Source organism: Pseudogymnoascus destructans (assembly GCF_001641265.1).
Source record: "Pseudogymnoascus destructans isolate 20631-21 unplaced genomic scaffold scaffold_2, whole genome shotgun sequence".
Taxonomy (NCBI): Eukaryota; Fungi; Ascomycota; class Leotiomycetes; order Thelebolales; family Thelebolaceae; genus Pseudogymnoascus; species Pseudogymnoascus destructans.
The window spans coordinates 970,667-984,851 of NW_020167521.1; the positions used below are offsets into that span (position 1 = coordinate 970,667).

Sequence of the window (14,185 nt, forward strand, 5' to 3'; positions counted from 1 at the left end):
AGGGAAGGCACGATAGATGATTGAAGGGAAAATATGAGAAGGAAGGCACGATGGAGATGAGAGACGGCGGAAGGGCAGTGGAATCTTACAGTACATAATCAGCCATGGCGAGGCATTGGGGGGGGGGGCGAGACGCGTATACCCAGCAGACTGCAATTCAATTCAAATTTTCATATTGGCCATGCCAGCCACACCTAGTCATCGCCCATCGTCTCACTTTCCACACGGAAATCACGTGACACACAACCTACAGTAAAACTGCAAATTATATTTGCAGTTTTACTTGTAGTTTTATCTCACCAAGTGGCTGCCACAGCGATTCGCTGACCGCAATATATTCAGCAAAGCGCGTACTCACTCACACCCGCCCATCGACGCAGTATCACCACCACGGCCTCATCTAGTCTCACTCTCCAGTCTCACCCGAGTCAGACACCCGCCGACCAACAGACCAACAGACAACAGACCAACAGACAACAGACCAACAAGACAACAGACCAACAGACAACAGACCAACAGACAACAGACCAACAGACAACAGACCACAGACAACAGACAACAGACCAACAGACCAACAACCAACAGACAACAGACCAACAGACCAACAGCGCACCAGCATTGGCTGGCTGTGGCACACTCGTACCTGTCTCCGCGCCTAAATAATCTCCGAAAATTGTCCCTCCCATCTCCTCCTGAGCGTCGCATCGACCACCCCAAGTGGAGACATGTCTGGTCCGGTCTCTAGCCCATGTCTGAGGACGTGGCCTGTCCCACCATGGCGTCGTTCCGGAACGCTACCCGCTTACCGCTTGCTGACTGTGGGATGGGGAGGACGGGGTGACGTCGAATGAGAGCGTATGGGATTGTGCGATGCTGTGGTCTGGGGCGTGGGGCGGGGCTGGGGCGTGGGATTTGGGGATAGGGAGTGGAGATACACGGCGCATCGACAGTACAGTAGCACAGGACACAACACGGATGCGGTTGATGAGGAGGTCGGTGTTGGATGCGGTTGATGAGGAGGTCGATGAGGAGGTCGATGAGGAGGTCGATGAGGAGGTCGATGAGGAGGTCGGTGTTGAATATCTCGTCGCACAGTTCTTGACGCTTCAGTCCCGCCATCATTGGCTTACGCGCTGGTATGCCATCCGTAGTGGACCTCGCTGACGCATGTTTTGAAACGGGTGTGGAGACAAAGGCGTCGTCCTGGTCTCCTCGTCGCCCTGGTCGCCCTCGTCCGGTCGTCCTCGTCCGGTCGCCCTGGTTGTCCTGGTTGCCCTGGTCGTCATCCTCTCTGATGCGCTGTACCTGACGCTAAATATTGAAAGGAAGCCTTTTCTCTTCCTTGCAAGCCCGTCATATCTCGGATTTCGGCGCTATCTGGTATGTACAGTACAGTCCCCCCCCATCTGCCGCAAATGTATTCTATCGTGTACCATCCTTGTACTCTTCCTCTGAAGCCAGGCTTGTGTTACATCCTCTACCACACTGTATCATACTGCAATCCTTGTCCTATTTCTCTAAACTATGTTGTGCTCTACCTCACTCTACTTGGTGTGATTGTGTTATGTTTATGTTGGGCCTCAGACGTATATATGACACCCCAAACTCTTCCCCCTCCCTCCTCTTCCTCCTCTTCCTCCTCTTCTTCTCCTCACCACCCGTTGTTACTTCTCTCAGTAACATCACACACTCCTTTTCGTTCTTTTCCCCCCTCGCTGCTGGAATCAAGATCCGTGATCTGATTAAACAGTTGACTCTTGGTTCTTGATTCTTATATCACATTCCTTTGTTTCACTCAATTCCATCCCCACTGCTGCGCCAGTGCCTTGCCTTGACGGTATCAACAACACTTTTAAGACACAAAATCACAAAACAAGATCGATCTACACTCCACCTCCCACGACGTCAAGACAATCATCTCCCACGCACATACTGCAAAGAATCTTCTTCCCGCGAAGATCGCATCCTCTTCGACTAAACAACAACAACAAAGAAGAGCATCCCTCAATTCATCGCCATGTTCTTCTCTCTTCCGACAATCGCCCTCGCCGCCTCGTTGCTGTCCAGCAGTGTCGTCGCTGTCCCTCACAAGGGGCACAGACACCTCCACGCCGCCGCAAAGCGTAATGCTGCTATCCTCGTTGACAGAGATGTTGTGGTGGTCAACACCGTCACCGACTGGGTGACTGTCTGGTGGGACGGAACCAGCTTCATCACCCCCACGGCCACCTCCGCCAATGCGATTCAAACCCAAGCCGCTGATGCCAAAGCGAAGGTTGCTGCTGAGGCCCCAGCCCCTATCATTACCGCTGCGCCCGCCGCTCCAGCTCCAGCTGCCCCCGCCGTCGCAGTGGCTGACACTGGTGCTGCTGATGCTGCTGCCGCCAAAGCCGCTTCCAAAGCCTCTGCCAACGCTGCTGCCAGCGAAGCAGCCAAGGCCGCCGCCAGTGCTGTTGCCAACGACACAGCGAAGGCCGCCACTAACGCTGCCGCCGCCGCAGTAAAGAACCCCGAAGGCATCATCGCCGGCGTCGTCAGCGTCGTCTACTCGGTCGTTGCGCCAATCGTCCCAACCCCCATCGCGCCAGTCATCAGCACCCCAACCCCCGTGGTCGTCACACCCCCCGTCGTCCCCGGCGGCGATAAGCGCGGCCTCGCCTACAACAACGCCAAGCTCGCCTCCAGCTTCACCGGCGCCGACTCCAAGGTCTCCTGGGCCTACAACTGGGGCTCCTCCACCCCTGCCATTCCGTCGCCTTTCGAATACGTGCCTATGATCTGGGGCACGCAGCCCATTCACTCCGATGGCTGGACCGAGGCTGCCAACTCCGCCATTGCGAAGGGGAGCAAGCACCTCCTGGCTTTCAACGAGCCTGATCTGCCTGCGCAATCAAACCTTGATGTTGGTGCTGCCGCGGCGGGGTACAAGACCTTCATGCAGCCGTTTGCTGGGAAGGCGAAGCTTGGGTCGCCTGCTGTTACGAACGGTCCCGCGCCAATGGGTATTGCGTACTTCAAATCGTTCATGGCTGCCTGCGATGGGTGCACGGTCGATTTCGTCCCAATGCACTGGTATGATGCCGCCTCCAATGTTAAGGGATTCAAGACCCACGTCGACGGTATGCGTGATGCGGCTGAGGGGCGCAAGCTGTGGATTACTGAGTTTGGCGCGTCTGGAAGCACGGAGGAGCAGGAGAACTTCCTGCGTGAGGTTATCCCGTGGTTGGATTCTAACGACGCTGTGGAGAGGTATGCGTACTTCTATGCCGACGGGGCATTGACGCAGAATAACGTTGTGTCGGCGCTCGGGAACGTGTTTATGAGCTTTGTCTCTTAGATGGATGTTTCTATTTGCGTTGTCGCTGCTGCAGATGCTTCACTTCACTTCCACTCGACACCTCTCCACGACGCATCAAGATTCACCTCGCGGATTTCACGCACCTTCACACATGATACACACTCTTTTCGATCCTACTTCAATTGTACATATTACTGTCAGCCTTGACGCGCTCTGGCACAACCTTTGACTTTCTCTTCTTTACTTCACTTCACTTCTCACACTATTACTTCGCACTTCTCCCGCGACCGACGACTGAACCGACTTTTACGATGACGATGATGGGTGGATGTGGTGTTTGTTCTTTTCTGTTCTTTCTGACGCAACGATAACAACAAGGAGGAAGATTGTTGGATGGATGGATAAACACTGGATCTAGACCTATTGTCGAGGTTCACTTGTCTGGTTATTGGAGGAGTAGGAGTAGAAAGACTCAAAACAGGATAGGGCTTGCGCATAGCAAGGGGCGGAAAAGGGGGGTGTTAGCTGGCTGGATTGACGGATGGCGCGTTTTACTTATATGTGTATTTGAAAATGGGAAAATACATACGACCTTCATATGTCTTATCTTTTTTTGTTGTTGTGTGATATTTGTGATATTGTATACATGTGCTGAGATGAAGCGGGTCGAATTTGATTCCCCATCCCGTTGTGATCCATCCCCGAACCCCTTTTGAAGAGGGGAACATCACGAAATACACCATCCATCGCCCCACTCCAACTCTCACCTCTCCCATCCAACACCCACCATCCCCAATAACCTCACCCCATCCTCTCCCACTCCGCCTGCCACCCTCAATATACTCCGCAGCTTTCTTTCTCCTCTCCTTAGCACTCTCTTCGCCGCCCTCGGCGGGCCTGGGGATGCGAGGTTCTCGGTGATGGTTGGAGTGGTGGCGAGGTATTTGTCGAGCATTGCGGGGGGGGTTTTCTTTGAGGCGGTGGGGTGGGTTAGAAATTAATTTCATTGTGCTTGAGGAGGTAAGCTGTGTGTGTGGGTTTTCTTTTACTTGTTGCCGTGGGTGGTGCTGGTTGCTGATGGGTCTGAGGCGGTGGACATGGTTGGGGTTTGGGTGTTTGATGGGTTATACGTCGGTATTTCGCTTGGACTGTTGGGTTTTCCCTTGGTTTGTCGTTTTATCAAGATCGCAACTGCTGGTTTACATGTCTTTCTTCGTTCGGTCTGTTGTATTATGAAGATCGCAGCTGCTGGTTTATTTTCATACTAATTACGGATTACAGCTGGGTTCTTATAATAATTCTCTACTATCTATTTTGAACACAATTCATGGCTGTCTATGGAAATGCTCCTGTTCCGTGAATATTGCGATACTCATGGACGATCTGCTATTGATGAGGAATATGAGTCTACTCTAGTTTGGCCAACCCCAGAAAGCACTGCAGAGCAGCGCAACGCCTTCCTCCAAATGGTATTTTCTCAGGGGTCTAACAGGGTGTTTTGAGGATTATAGTCGTCGTTCGACTCGCTTCTTGGAATCATTGAGTAGTATTTTCGGGACATCATGGCGATAGCATGCAGCACGCACAACCCTCAGCTCCACTCAGTTCGATTGCGGATAGTGGGATTGCGGTGGATAGTCAATATCCACCGCGATCCGCTCCGAGTCAACTTCCTATTCTATTTGGTAATGGAGGCCGCAACCGTTCAACTGTACCAACCGTCTGTACTGCTACTTGCTTACCGCGTCACGTGATGGCCGACTAGTCTAAATCGACCAGTTGGTCATCACTGGATCACGTGGGTTTGAGATTTCTAGGATAGGGTGAAGGAAGGACGGAGATGAGTTGGGATTTTATGGGAGATGGGGATCTGGACGTTCTTTCATTCGTTACAGTGGCTCAGGCCAGGTTAGGTCAGCGTTTTGCTGTACTGTAGAGTTGGGTTGGGATGAAGGAGATGGCAGAGCATTGTGTGAAGTGTGAGCGAGATATGCGCTCGTCAGCACTACTCCACGATGGGAATTTACTTGCGTAGTCTACAAAACTACTACAATACTGTAAGCAAGTCGCCTCCACTCCCCTCCTTACTCCTTACCCACTGCGGTCATCTGTATGCGCTGGGCTAAATCTCGTGCATGCATAATACGTACTCGCTTCAGCTATATGTCAGCTATATGCATACATGCATATAGCTGACATATAGCTGAAGCGCCGGCTGTACTGGTGTATAGGAGCCAGCGAGCGGCGGCGGTGCAAAGAGCAAGTTTCATATTAGCCGCTGCGTATACAGGGGCAGAAGAGTACACTTTTTAGTATTGAGCCAGGGTTAGATCTTACTGTACTGTACTATATCTTCAACTCGGCCGTTGGTCTGAGATCTGAGGGTTGAAGTGGAATGGTATTAGGGGAATGGTATAACCTGAGGGTTGAAGTGGAATGGTATTAGGGGAATGGTATAGGCCTGAGATCTGATCGAAGTAAATGGTGTAGGCCTGAGATCTGAGGTCTGAAGTGGAATGAATGGTATAGGGGAATGGTATAGGGGAATGGTATAGGGGAATGGTATAGGCCTGAGATCTGAGGATCGAAGTGAATGGTGTAGGCCTGAGATCTGAGGTCTGAAGTGGAATGGTATAGGGGAATGGTATAGGCCTGAGATCTGAGGATCGAAGCGAATGGTGTAGGCCTGAGATCTGAGGCCTGAAGTGGAATGGCATAGGGCGGTGCAGGTTATTTTGGTAACCACCAACGGAGATAATGCTTAGGGTACTTGTCTGGCATGTATCCGCCATTGGTCTGGGGCTGTGGATTAGCCAAACTTTACACACAAATCAACCCCCAATACATCACTGCCGTTGAGAGAGATACTTCTATACAAGGTCACTGCACTTAATCTCCGATTCTACCATTTACTTCTCCCCTTCTCTCTACTTTGTACCTCGCCACTCTAAAACAGCCCTACCGCTACTTCCCCGTAACCTTCCCTTCCCCGAGATCGTGCTTGCTGGCTGACGCGGCCTTTCACACCCCAGCGCTTGAATCCTCACCTGCTGCGCATTCAGGCTGCCATTATCCAAAACCATCCTCCACTTCTCATCATCCCTTTTACTCTTTTACTCTTTTACTCTTTTACTCTTCCTCCGTCAAAAACTATCACCATTATTTCACCATCACCGAGTAAAACATCTCTCGATCTTCACTCGAAACATTCAGACAAAGCAGAACCCACCCATTGCACGCCGTTGCATGCTCCCACCAGCGCACCCGGGACTGCACACTCACCACCAACCCGCCAATCCGCTCTCGAGCACCCTTAACCACGCCTGAACAGACGGGCAACAATCATCACCACACCAGACGCCATGTCGTCCCAATCATCACAAGACGCCATGTCCCGCAGCGCCTCCCAGGCCAACTGTCTCGACCCGCTCGACTCCCTCCTCGATCTCTCCTCCTACGAGACCATGACCTACGGCTCGCCCTCTATCTCCCCCGCACAGTCCAGCAAGTCCGTCTCCTTCCGCCCAACCGCATCAACACCCACCGCAAACACTCTCCTCCCGCCGCGTCAACAGTCGCACGCCCCTCCTAGCCACCCCTACGACGCCCACAAGCAGCAGACTGGCATCCCAACAGGCGGCCTCGCGACGACCCTCGCCATCAACAACAACTCGCAGATGTACGCCGGCTACGGCTACCTCTCTGGCGTCGACAACTCCGACGACTTCAGCGACATGGGCTTCAAAGCCGGCAGCGCCTCGGGATCCGGCAGCTTCGACAACCTGGGCATGGGCATCGACTACGACTCCCCCACCGTGGACCCGGCGTTCTTCTTCCCCCCCCCCCCCCACGCCGCCGACTACGCCAGCCAGACGCAGACGCCGGTTCCCGCACCCGCCGTCAAGGTGGAGGCGGGCAACGTCGGGCGGCTCTGGCCGGGCATGCATCAGCAGCAGGCGGCGAAGGCGGAGCAGCAGCGCAAGCAGCAGCAGATGCTGATCGCGCAGCAGCAGAGGCATAGCGCGGTGCCGACGCAGGCGGCGAGGGCGAGGGCCAGGCCGGCCACGGATCCGATTGTTGAGGAGAAGATCTCGCAGCTGCTTAACTCGATGAGGCAGAATAGCGAGGCGACGTCGAATGGGGATGAGGATGTTGCCGAGGGGTATGGGGGACATGGACGCTCGAGGAAGGATGAGGAGGATATGGATGAGGATGAGAAATTGTTGGCGAGTGAGGAGGGGAAGAAGTTGAGTAGCAAGGAGAGGAGACAGTTGAGGAATAAGGTTTCTGCGCGCGCTTTCCGCTCGAGGAGGAAGGGTATGTTTATTGATCTCATATTTCTGTCCTCGACTAACATATAACAGAATACATTGGCCAACTCGAAGGCGAGATCGCCACCCGCGTCAACGAGAACCAGGGCCTGCGCAACCAGAACCGCGAGCTCCTCTCGGAAAACAAGCGTCTCGCAGACCTCACCCGCATGCTCCTCTCCTCGCCCTCCTTCTCCGGCTTCCTCGACACGCTGAGCACGAACCCCAACCCCGTTGAGCGTCAACAGCAGGCCACTCCTCCTGAGCAGCAACAACAGACGCAAGCGCCAAAGGACCCGAACCCGTACGCGCAGCAGCAGCAGCAGAACCTGGATATGAACATCAACTACGCCATGATCCCTGATGCGGCGCCGTTGGATTTCAGCCTGCTGGATCTGAATACGCATGATTTCATCTATCAGCCGCAGGTCTTCAGCGTGCACAGTGTGGAGGAGGTGAGGTTCGATGCTAGTGTCCTCTCCGGCAAGCTTTCGAGTACGTTTGAGGCTGAGGAGGATAAGCTTGAGCTCCCGCTCCCGTTGTTTTCGGCCCCGGAACCGGTCGCGAAGTCGATGGTGGAGGCTGTTGTGGAGGAGGTGGATGAGGAGTTTGATTCTGATCCGATGTTCTCCTTATTCTCCCCTTCGTCATCGTCGGCTGCATCCGCACCGCTACCTCTTGATACTGCGGCGTTGATCGCGGCTATCCAGCCTGCGAAGGCGATGTTGAACTTTGAGCTTGTGGACCAGGAGGAGAGCGAGAGGAGGTTTTTGAGGGTGCAGAGGTTGGGGGCGGGGATTGAGGCTGTTGTGGCGAGGTTAGAGGGGTTAGGTCTTGAGTAAAGAGATCGTGTGATGGGGATGTGTGGTGGAATTGGTTTTGCGGTTTTAGCGGTCATGGGATGGGATGTTTTTTGGTAGGATAGGGATTGGGGGTTATGGAAATGGAATACTTGTAGTTACACTGTCGTTTGTTGGAGGTGTCTTCATTCACTATTGTGTGTTCTCTTCTTGAGTTCTAGGGAGGTGAAAGCGGGATTATAGAGATTCAAAAGACGAAATGAAATCAAATGAACTGAACTGAACTGGATTCGATTTCGGTGACTATGATGTGAAGAATTACAATGTAGAATATAAAATGCATATATCCCCCTCCCAGTTCAAAGACTTATACATGGCCAATTTAGATTCCCTGATACAAAAGTTAAAAAGTGAGTCGTTCAAATTATCTCCAGCGATCACAGCGCCGCTTCTTTCGCGAGGGCTTTCCAGGCGCTCAGGAAAGCCTCTGCGTCTATAGAGAGTGTTAGCTATCCCCTTCTTCCCCAGCGCCCAACAGACAAAACCGGGCAAGAAAAGGGGAAATACTCACCGCCGTCCTCGCAGAAACCAAGAACCATCTCCCCCCCCCTCCCCCTCCTCCTCCCCTCATACCCCTGGTCATAAACATTCATATCCAATTTCTTCAACAACACCTTCCTAGCACGCCGTCTGAAGTTCTCGGGCTTCAGCGAGTCGGGGTGGACGAACGCGGTCCAGACTGGGGAGCGCTTGAGGGGGCCGTGGGGGATAGTGGCGGAGAGGCGGGGGGTGGATGTTGTTTTGTCGAGGTAGAGGGTTAGGATATGGGGGGTTGAGGCGGTGGTGATGCGGCTGGGGGGTGTGTGAGCTGAAATCCGGCAGCTTGACGAGGGGATGGGGGACGGGAAGGGAGGAAGGGGATGGGGCGAGAGACGTACCCGCGGAATAGTTTGCGTTCTTCGCCGAGCATGAGTTCTTCGGGGTCGCACATCACGGTGCGTGGACAGTGCTGTTTGAGTACTGCGAAGACGTCGTGGAAGAGTACCATTTCTGTCATCCATTAGCACAGCAATCCCCACAATCCTCCTCACCCCCTCCCCAATGCCCCACACCCAACCCAGCCCAGCCCAACGAAACCGGAGCAAAAAGGGAGGAGGGAAGAAGCCAAAACCGAGCACAGGCAAGAAAGGGAGCAAACTCACTCTCCCATCCCTTAAAATACAGCACCAACCACTCCTCCGGCTTCCCCCTCTCCAGCGACCACCGCTCCAGCTTAAGCGCGCACCCCTTCCGCTTTATGCGTAGCTCATGTAAACCCCTCGATGCGTAAGCGGGGGAACCGTCGCGGGCGGTCCAGCGGCAGAGGAGGCGTGCTGCGGTGGGGGGGTAGGGGGGGAGGTAGAGGACTACTGAGAGGGTGTTTTGGTTGAATTTGCTGCAGGGGGTGTTAGCTTGTGTGAACGAAGGAGGGGGGAGGGGCTTGTGGGGGAAATACAGTTTGAACAACACCGTTGAGCCCGGCGGGGTTTCGAGGGCAGCGTCGGGCATGGAGGGGGCGTAACAGCAGGATCTTGGTCGGGCGGTTAGTTGGGGTCGACTGTTGTGGAAAGGGGGAAAGGGGGAAGTTGGGGGGAGTGAGGGACTCACACTACTTGGTGCCTCATCCTCGTCATAGCGTGTTTACGGTCGAAGATCTGTTGAGCCCAGTGGATTTGCTGGATATGTGAGTTGGTGAACGGTGAAGAGGATGGTATGGGATACTAACGCCTGTTTGGGGGATCCGGACTTGTGACCATAGGGGTAGGAGGGGTAGGGTTCGCGGAGCTGGATAGGGGTTAACACTCAGCTGCGGTGCTATTCAACGACAGGGGGGCGGAGGGAGGTCATACCTTCAATCCCACGAGCAGCTCTCAACCGCAACGTCTTCTCGATAAGAGTTTTCAAGACCGTGGCCTCGTACATCGACGGCCTGTCCGCAGTTAGCATTCGGTACCACCACTCCGCTTGCTCCCATCCTCGGAAACAAAACCCACCTGCTCAACAACCTCACCAGCTGCACCATATACCCATTATACATAATAAACCTCGTATACAGACTCCCCCCCCCATCCTCCCCCATCCTCTCCACAACCCCCCCCCACACCTGCCTAAAACTCCCCTTCTCCCCCAGCAAATACCTAATATCCTCCACTGACCTCCCCAAACACGGCGCCAAGATCCCCAGAAACCCGCGCACGAGTGACACCCGGTCGCGGTAGATCCTCAAAAGGTCTGAGAGATCGCGGAGGAGGGAGCCGGAGTGAAGAACCTCGCTGATGACGTTGGTGATGTCGGCGTGGGAGTGCGAGGGGAGGGGGGAGGTCCGGATGCGGGTTAGGGCTGCGGCGATGTCGTCGGCGCGCTTGGCGAGCCACCAGCATTCTACTGTTTCGGCCATGGTGGTGGCTGCATGTGTTGCCTGCTGTGCCGGTAGGTGGGCGAGATGGGAGGAGTTGTTCAGGGCGCCCGTGGTGAGGTGATGGGTCTTGAAGTGAGAGTTTGAAGCGGCGGCGGCGGCGGGATGGGGTGGAGATGGTCAGAGTCTGAGTCTGATAGAGGGGGCCGGGAGCGTCTGACGTGTCGCTGTAGAGGGGTGCGAGACCCTTATCCAAGACGAGGAGTGCAGGAGTGCAGTCCGTGATTTGGCGGTGGGCGAGTCAGTCCAGAGTGTGTACTCTCAGAGCAAGCCGTATGTCGACATGGTCATCTTGCCTATCAGTCTCCAAGACGGTGTATGGACTGGTGTAGGTATCTATCTCCACGTCGACTGGTGTAGAGACCTGAGGAGGGGGTGAGAGGTATCTATCGACCACCACGTCTCCTCGCAGCAGCATGCAGACCTCAACCTCAACCTCAACCTCGCGTGACGTTCTCAGTAGCAAAGCAAAGACGTCCTCAGTAGCAAAGCAAAGACGTCCTCGGGTATCAAACCAAACCAAAAAGCCCAAACGTAAACGAAGGTACGAGCGAAGATCCCGATCCCCCCAAGCGCGGTCCTGTGATAGCAGTGCGAGCCCAATCCGAAAACCAGTAAAAAGCAAGCGGGCGAGTACACCAAGAAAAGAAGAGGTGTATAGGAGCGTTGGGAGAAAGAGAGATAACCCAAAGAGAAGCAAAAGAATCCCCACAGCGCGGGTGAACCACTTACCTCCCCTCTCCCACGACCCGAGACTCACCGTCCAGTCCAGTGCACCACAGGTCCAGTGCACCACAGCACATCATCGCCCGGCAACTCACCTGCAAAACATCCCCCCCTCCCCCGCGCGCTATGGTGCCCCCCCCCCCGCGTCTCCAGAGCAGAACGCCCTCTGGCTCGCTCGGTCGCTCGCTCGCCCGCAATACAGTACAGCAGCGTGGGTGGTGGTGGTGAAGTACGGTATCGACGGACAAAGCGAGGCGGCGCTACGTCTATGCATCATTGCGTGGCCGTTCGAGAGCGCTCAACGGGTCGACAAGGGGTGGTGCTGATTGGAGGCTTGGGACACTCCTGTCGTTATCAGATCTGCGCCCTCGTCTGTGGCTTGGAGCCATTGGCTGGGGTGAGATCAGACGGGCGAATTGGAGGAGGGGTCGCGGGGGAGGCGAGAAGAGTTTTGTTATAGGATGGACGTTGCGAGTCTATGTCGACCTCGGACCCACTCGTCCGCCCATCTCCCTCCCAGGCATCTAAAAGGCTGCATGTTTCAACGACCATAGGGGGGCAGCTTCAGGACGAACACACACGGCCCGGAGACAGGGACATCGCACGGACGAACTACTCGGGGTTTAGGTATAAGAACAGGGCAGGCTGCGTACTACCGGATACCATTTGAGAAGGGAGTCGTACAGGGTGATGATGGTGTGCGGTTCCTGCATACGTGATGGGGGGGAGTAGGGGTTCCAGGTCGTCAAAACATCACACCATATATATCAATCACATCACCATCGCAGCATACACAAATCATGGCAAGCAACGACGTCCTAGTATTGCGGCTCATCCACGACGACGAGGCCTGATTATGTCGTAAAAGCCCAACCGTCCGAGCAGGAAAACAATCCGCACACTTTCTCCCCCCCATCCATGGCCGTCAAGGTCAAACCACGAGAGTCCAAACATGGAACAAAAAAAAGCACGTTACGATAAGAGTAGCAGTAGTAGTAGTAGCATGATTGCAGCCCCCCCAAGCCCCGAGCCCACCGCCGCAATTTCAACACCGCCCAGCCAGCCCCGAGCCCAAAGCAATAAAACGGCAAGAAGACGACGCAACGACCAGGTCCGCACACGCGAGAAACGGCGCAACGCACGCGTCGACACCACACCACCACCTTCCGAAATCGCCAAGTCTTGTGAAAAACACCGATTGCGAGGGGCGGCCGTGGCGTGGACAGACACATGTGGAACGCCTCGAAGGCGCGAGGAGCAGTCGTGTCGAGAGAGCTTACTTAGCCCGACTCTTCCTCGGCATCAGCCTGCACGACGCGTCAATCAGTGCGGCTGGGACGTTTGCGGACGCCGACCGGCTTCTCGGCACTTACATTGTAGGAAGCCTTCTCGTCCTCGTAGCGCTTCTTGTCCTCCTGCGCCTTGGTCTCGTAAGGGGTGCGCTGCTTGTCGTTGAGGGCCTTCCAGCGCTCGCCGAGGACCTTGCCGACTTGGCCTGGAGGGAGGTGTTAGTATATATTTGGCCACGATTGACAAAGGATGGATGGCCGTGGGGAGGTTCATACCGAAAGAGATTCCGGGATTCTCCTCGCGCACGTTGTCGCGCTGCTCCTGGGCGAAGAACATGTAGGCGGAGAGACCACGCTTAGGCGCGTTTGGGTCTGTTCCGGAGTCAGTATGGACGCGTCCAGGACACCCAAAAAGGCTAGGGAAGGGAAGTGCGCGCACCCTTCTTCTTCTTCTCGCCTCTGGGCTTGGAGGCGCGCTTGGTCTTGGTCTCCTTGGGCATGGTTGCGGTGAGGTGTGGGAGTGGTCTGGGAGAATGTGTCAATTGAGGTCCAGCCAATGTTTGCGCGACTGAAGGGAGAGAGGGGGAGATGCGATTCGTGTGGGGAGATGCGATTCGTGTCGGGCGATGCGATCGTGTCGGGCGATGACGAGGTGGCAGTTGTTGTTGTTGGTGGAGTTGCGGGATCTGCGCAGGGACGTGACGAATGTGATAACTTTTGTGTGGGCGAAATCGCGTGGTGGGAAGGTTGGAAGTGGTGGTTGTCGGGCAGAGGTTGCAGATGGACGCGACTGGGAAAGCGCAAAGATGTGAATGAAAGAATGACGATAGGTGAGGAACTTACGATGATTGATTGAATGAAGAGTATTTATTTATTTATTCCTTCGAAAGGTTGCTGTGTGAGGTGATGGAATTGAGCTGTGAGGAAGCAGTCGCGTCAGTGCGAGATCAGATGAGTGGTAGGTTGGGAGTGGGTGAGTGGGCGAGTGGGTGAGTGGGCGAGTGGGTGAGTGGGTGAGTGGGTGAGTGGGTGAGAAGTGGTGAGAGGGTGAGAGGGTGAGAGGGTGAGAGGGTGAGAGGGTGAGAGGGTGAGAGGGTGAGAGGGTGTCAAGTGAAGGTCGACGACGACGAGGGAAAACAACGACGAGAAATGGGCAGAGATGGGGATGAAAGCAGAACAAGTGTAGGGATTGAAAAGCGATAAAGGCGAGACGGAGAATTGTATTCTTTGGGTATAAGGAGGAGAGGTTGAGGATATGGGGGTAAACGTACCTGTTGGATATGAGTGACCTTATTGTAAGGGCGTAG

General features: G+C 54.7%; 5 protein-coding genes across 5 annotated transcripts; 2 read left to right on the plus strand and 3 right to left on the minus strand.

Annotated features, from left to right (window-relative positions):
• Positions 1 to 741: 741 nt before the first annotated feature.
• VC83_00937 (uncharacterized protein) lies at positions 742 to 1,506 on the minus strand (the record flags this gene model as incomplete). The annotated part of the gene is made up of 1 exon (XM_024464623.1): positions 742 to 1,506. The coding sequence occupies exon 1, from the start codon at positions 1,120 to 1,122 to the stop codon at positions 742 to 744; it is 381 nt and encodes a 126-aa protein (XP_024327544.1). The 5' UTR covers positions 1,123 to 1,506.
• Positions 1,507 to 1,570: 64 nt separating this feature from the next.
• VC83_00938 (uncharacterized protein) lies at positions 1,571 to 3,877 on the plus strand. Its single transcript, XM_024464624.1, has one exon. The coding sequence runs from the start codon at positions 2,018 to 2,020 to the stop codon at positions 3,335 to 3,337; it is 1,320 nt and encodes a 439-aa protein (XP_024327541.1). The 5' UTR covers positions 1,571 to 2,017; the 3' UTR covers positions 3,338 to 3,877.
• Positions 3,878 to 6,400: 2,523 nt separating this feature from the next.
• VC83_00939 (uncharacterized protein) lies at positions 6,401 to 8,687 on the plus strand. The gene is made up of 2 exons (XM_024464625.1): positions 6,401 to 7,615; positions 7,663 to 8,687. The coding sequence occupies exons 1-2, from the start codon at positions 6,661 to 6,663 to the stop codon at positions 8,448 to 8,450; spliced, it is 1,743 nt and encodes a 580-aa protein (XP_024327540.1). The 5' UTR covers positions 6,401 to 6,660; the 3' UTR covers positions 8,451 to 8,687.
• VC83_00940 (uncharacterized protein) lies at positions 8,682 to 11,382 on the minus strand. Its single transcript, XM_024464626.1, has 9 exons — positions 10,442 to 11,382; positions 10,298 to 10,377; positions 10,174 to 10,232; positions 10,056 to 10,123; positions 9,904 to 9,978; positions 9,611 to 9,843; positions 9,347 to 9,458; positions 8,980 to 9,260; positions 8,682 to 8,901 (listed from the first exon to the last, which is right to left on the minus strand). The coding sequence occupies exons 1-9, from the start codon at positions 10,843 to 10,845 to the stop codon at positions 8,846 to 8,848; spliced, it is 1,368 nt and encodes a 455-aa protein (XP_024327817.1). The 5' UTR covers positions 10,846 to 11,382; the 3' UTR covers positions 8,682 to 8,845.
• Positions 11,383 to 12,908: 1,526 nt separating this feature from the next.
• NHP6 (Non-histone chromosomal protein 6) lies at positions 12,909 to 13,869 on the minus strand (the record flags this gene model as incomplete). The annotated part of the gene is made up of 4 exons (XM_024464627.1): positions 13,722 to 13,869; positions 13,318 to 13,403; positions 13,155 to 13,250; positions 12,909 to 13,084 (listed from the first exon to the last, which is right to left on the minus strand). The coding sequence occupies exons 2-4, from the start codon at positions 13,376 to 13,378 to the stop codon at positions 12,909 to 12,911; spliced, it is 333 nt and encodes a 110-aa protein (XP_024327818.1). The 5' UTR covers positions 13,379 to 13,403; positions 13,722 to 13,869.
• Positions 13,870 to 14,185: the final 316 nt, after the last annotated feature.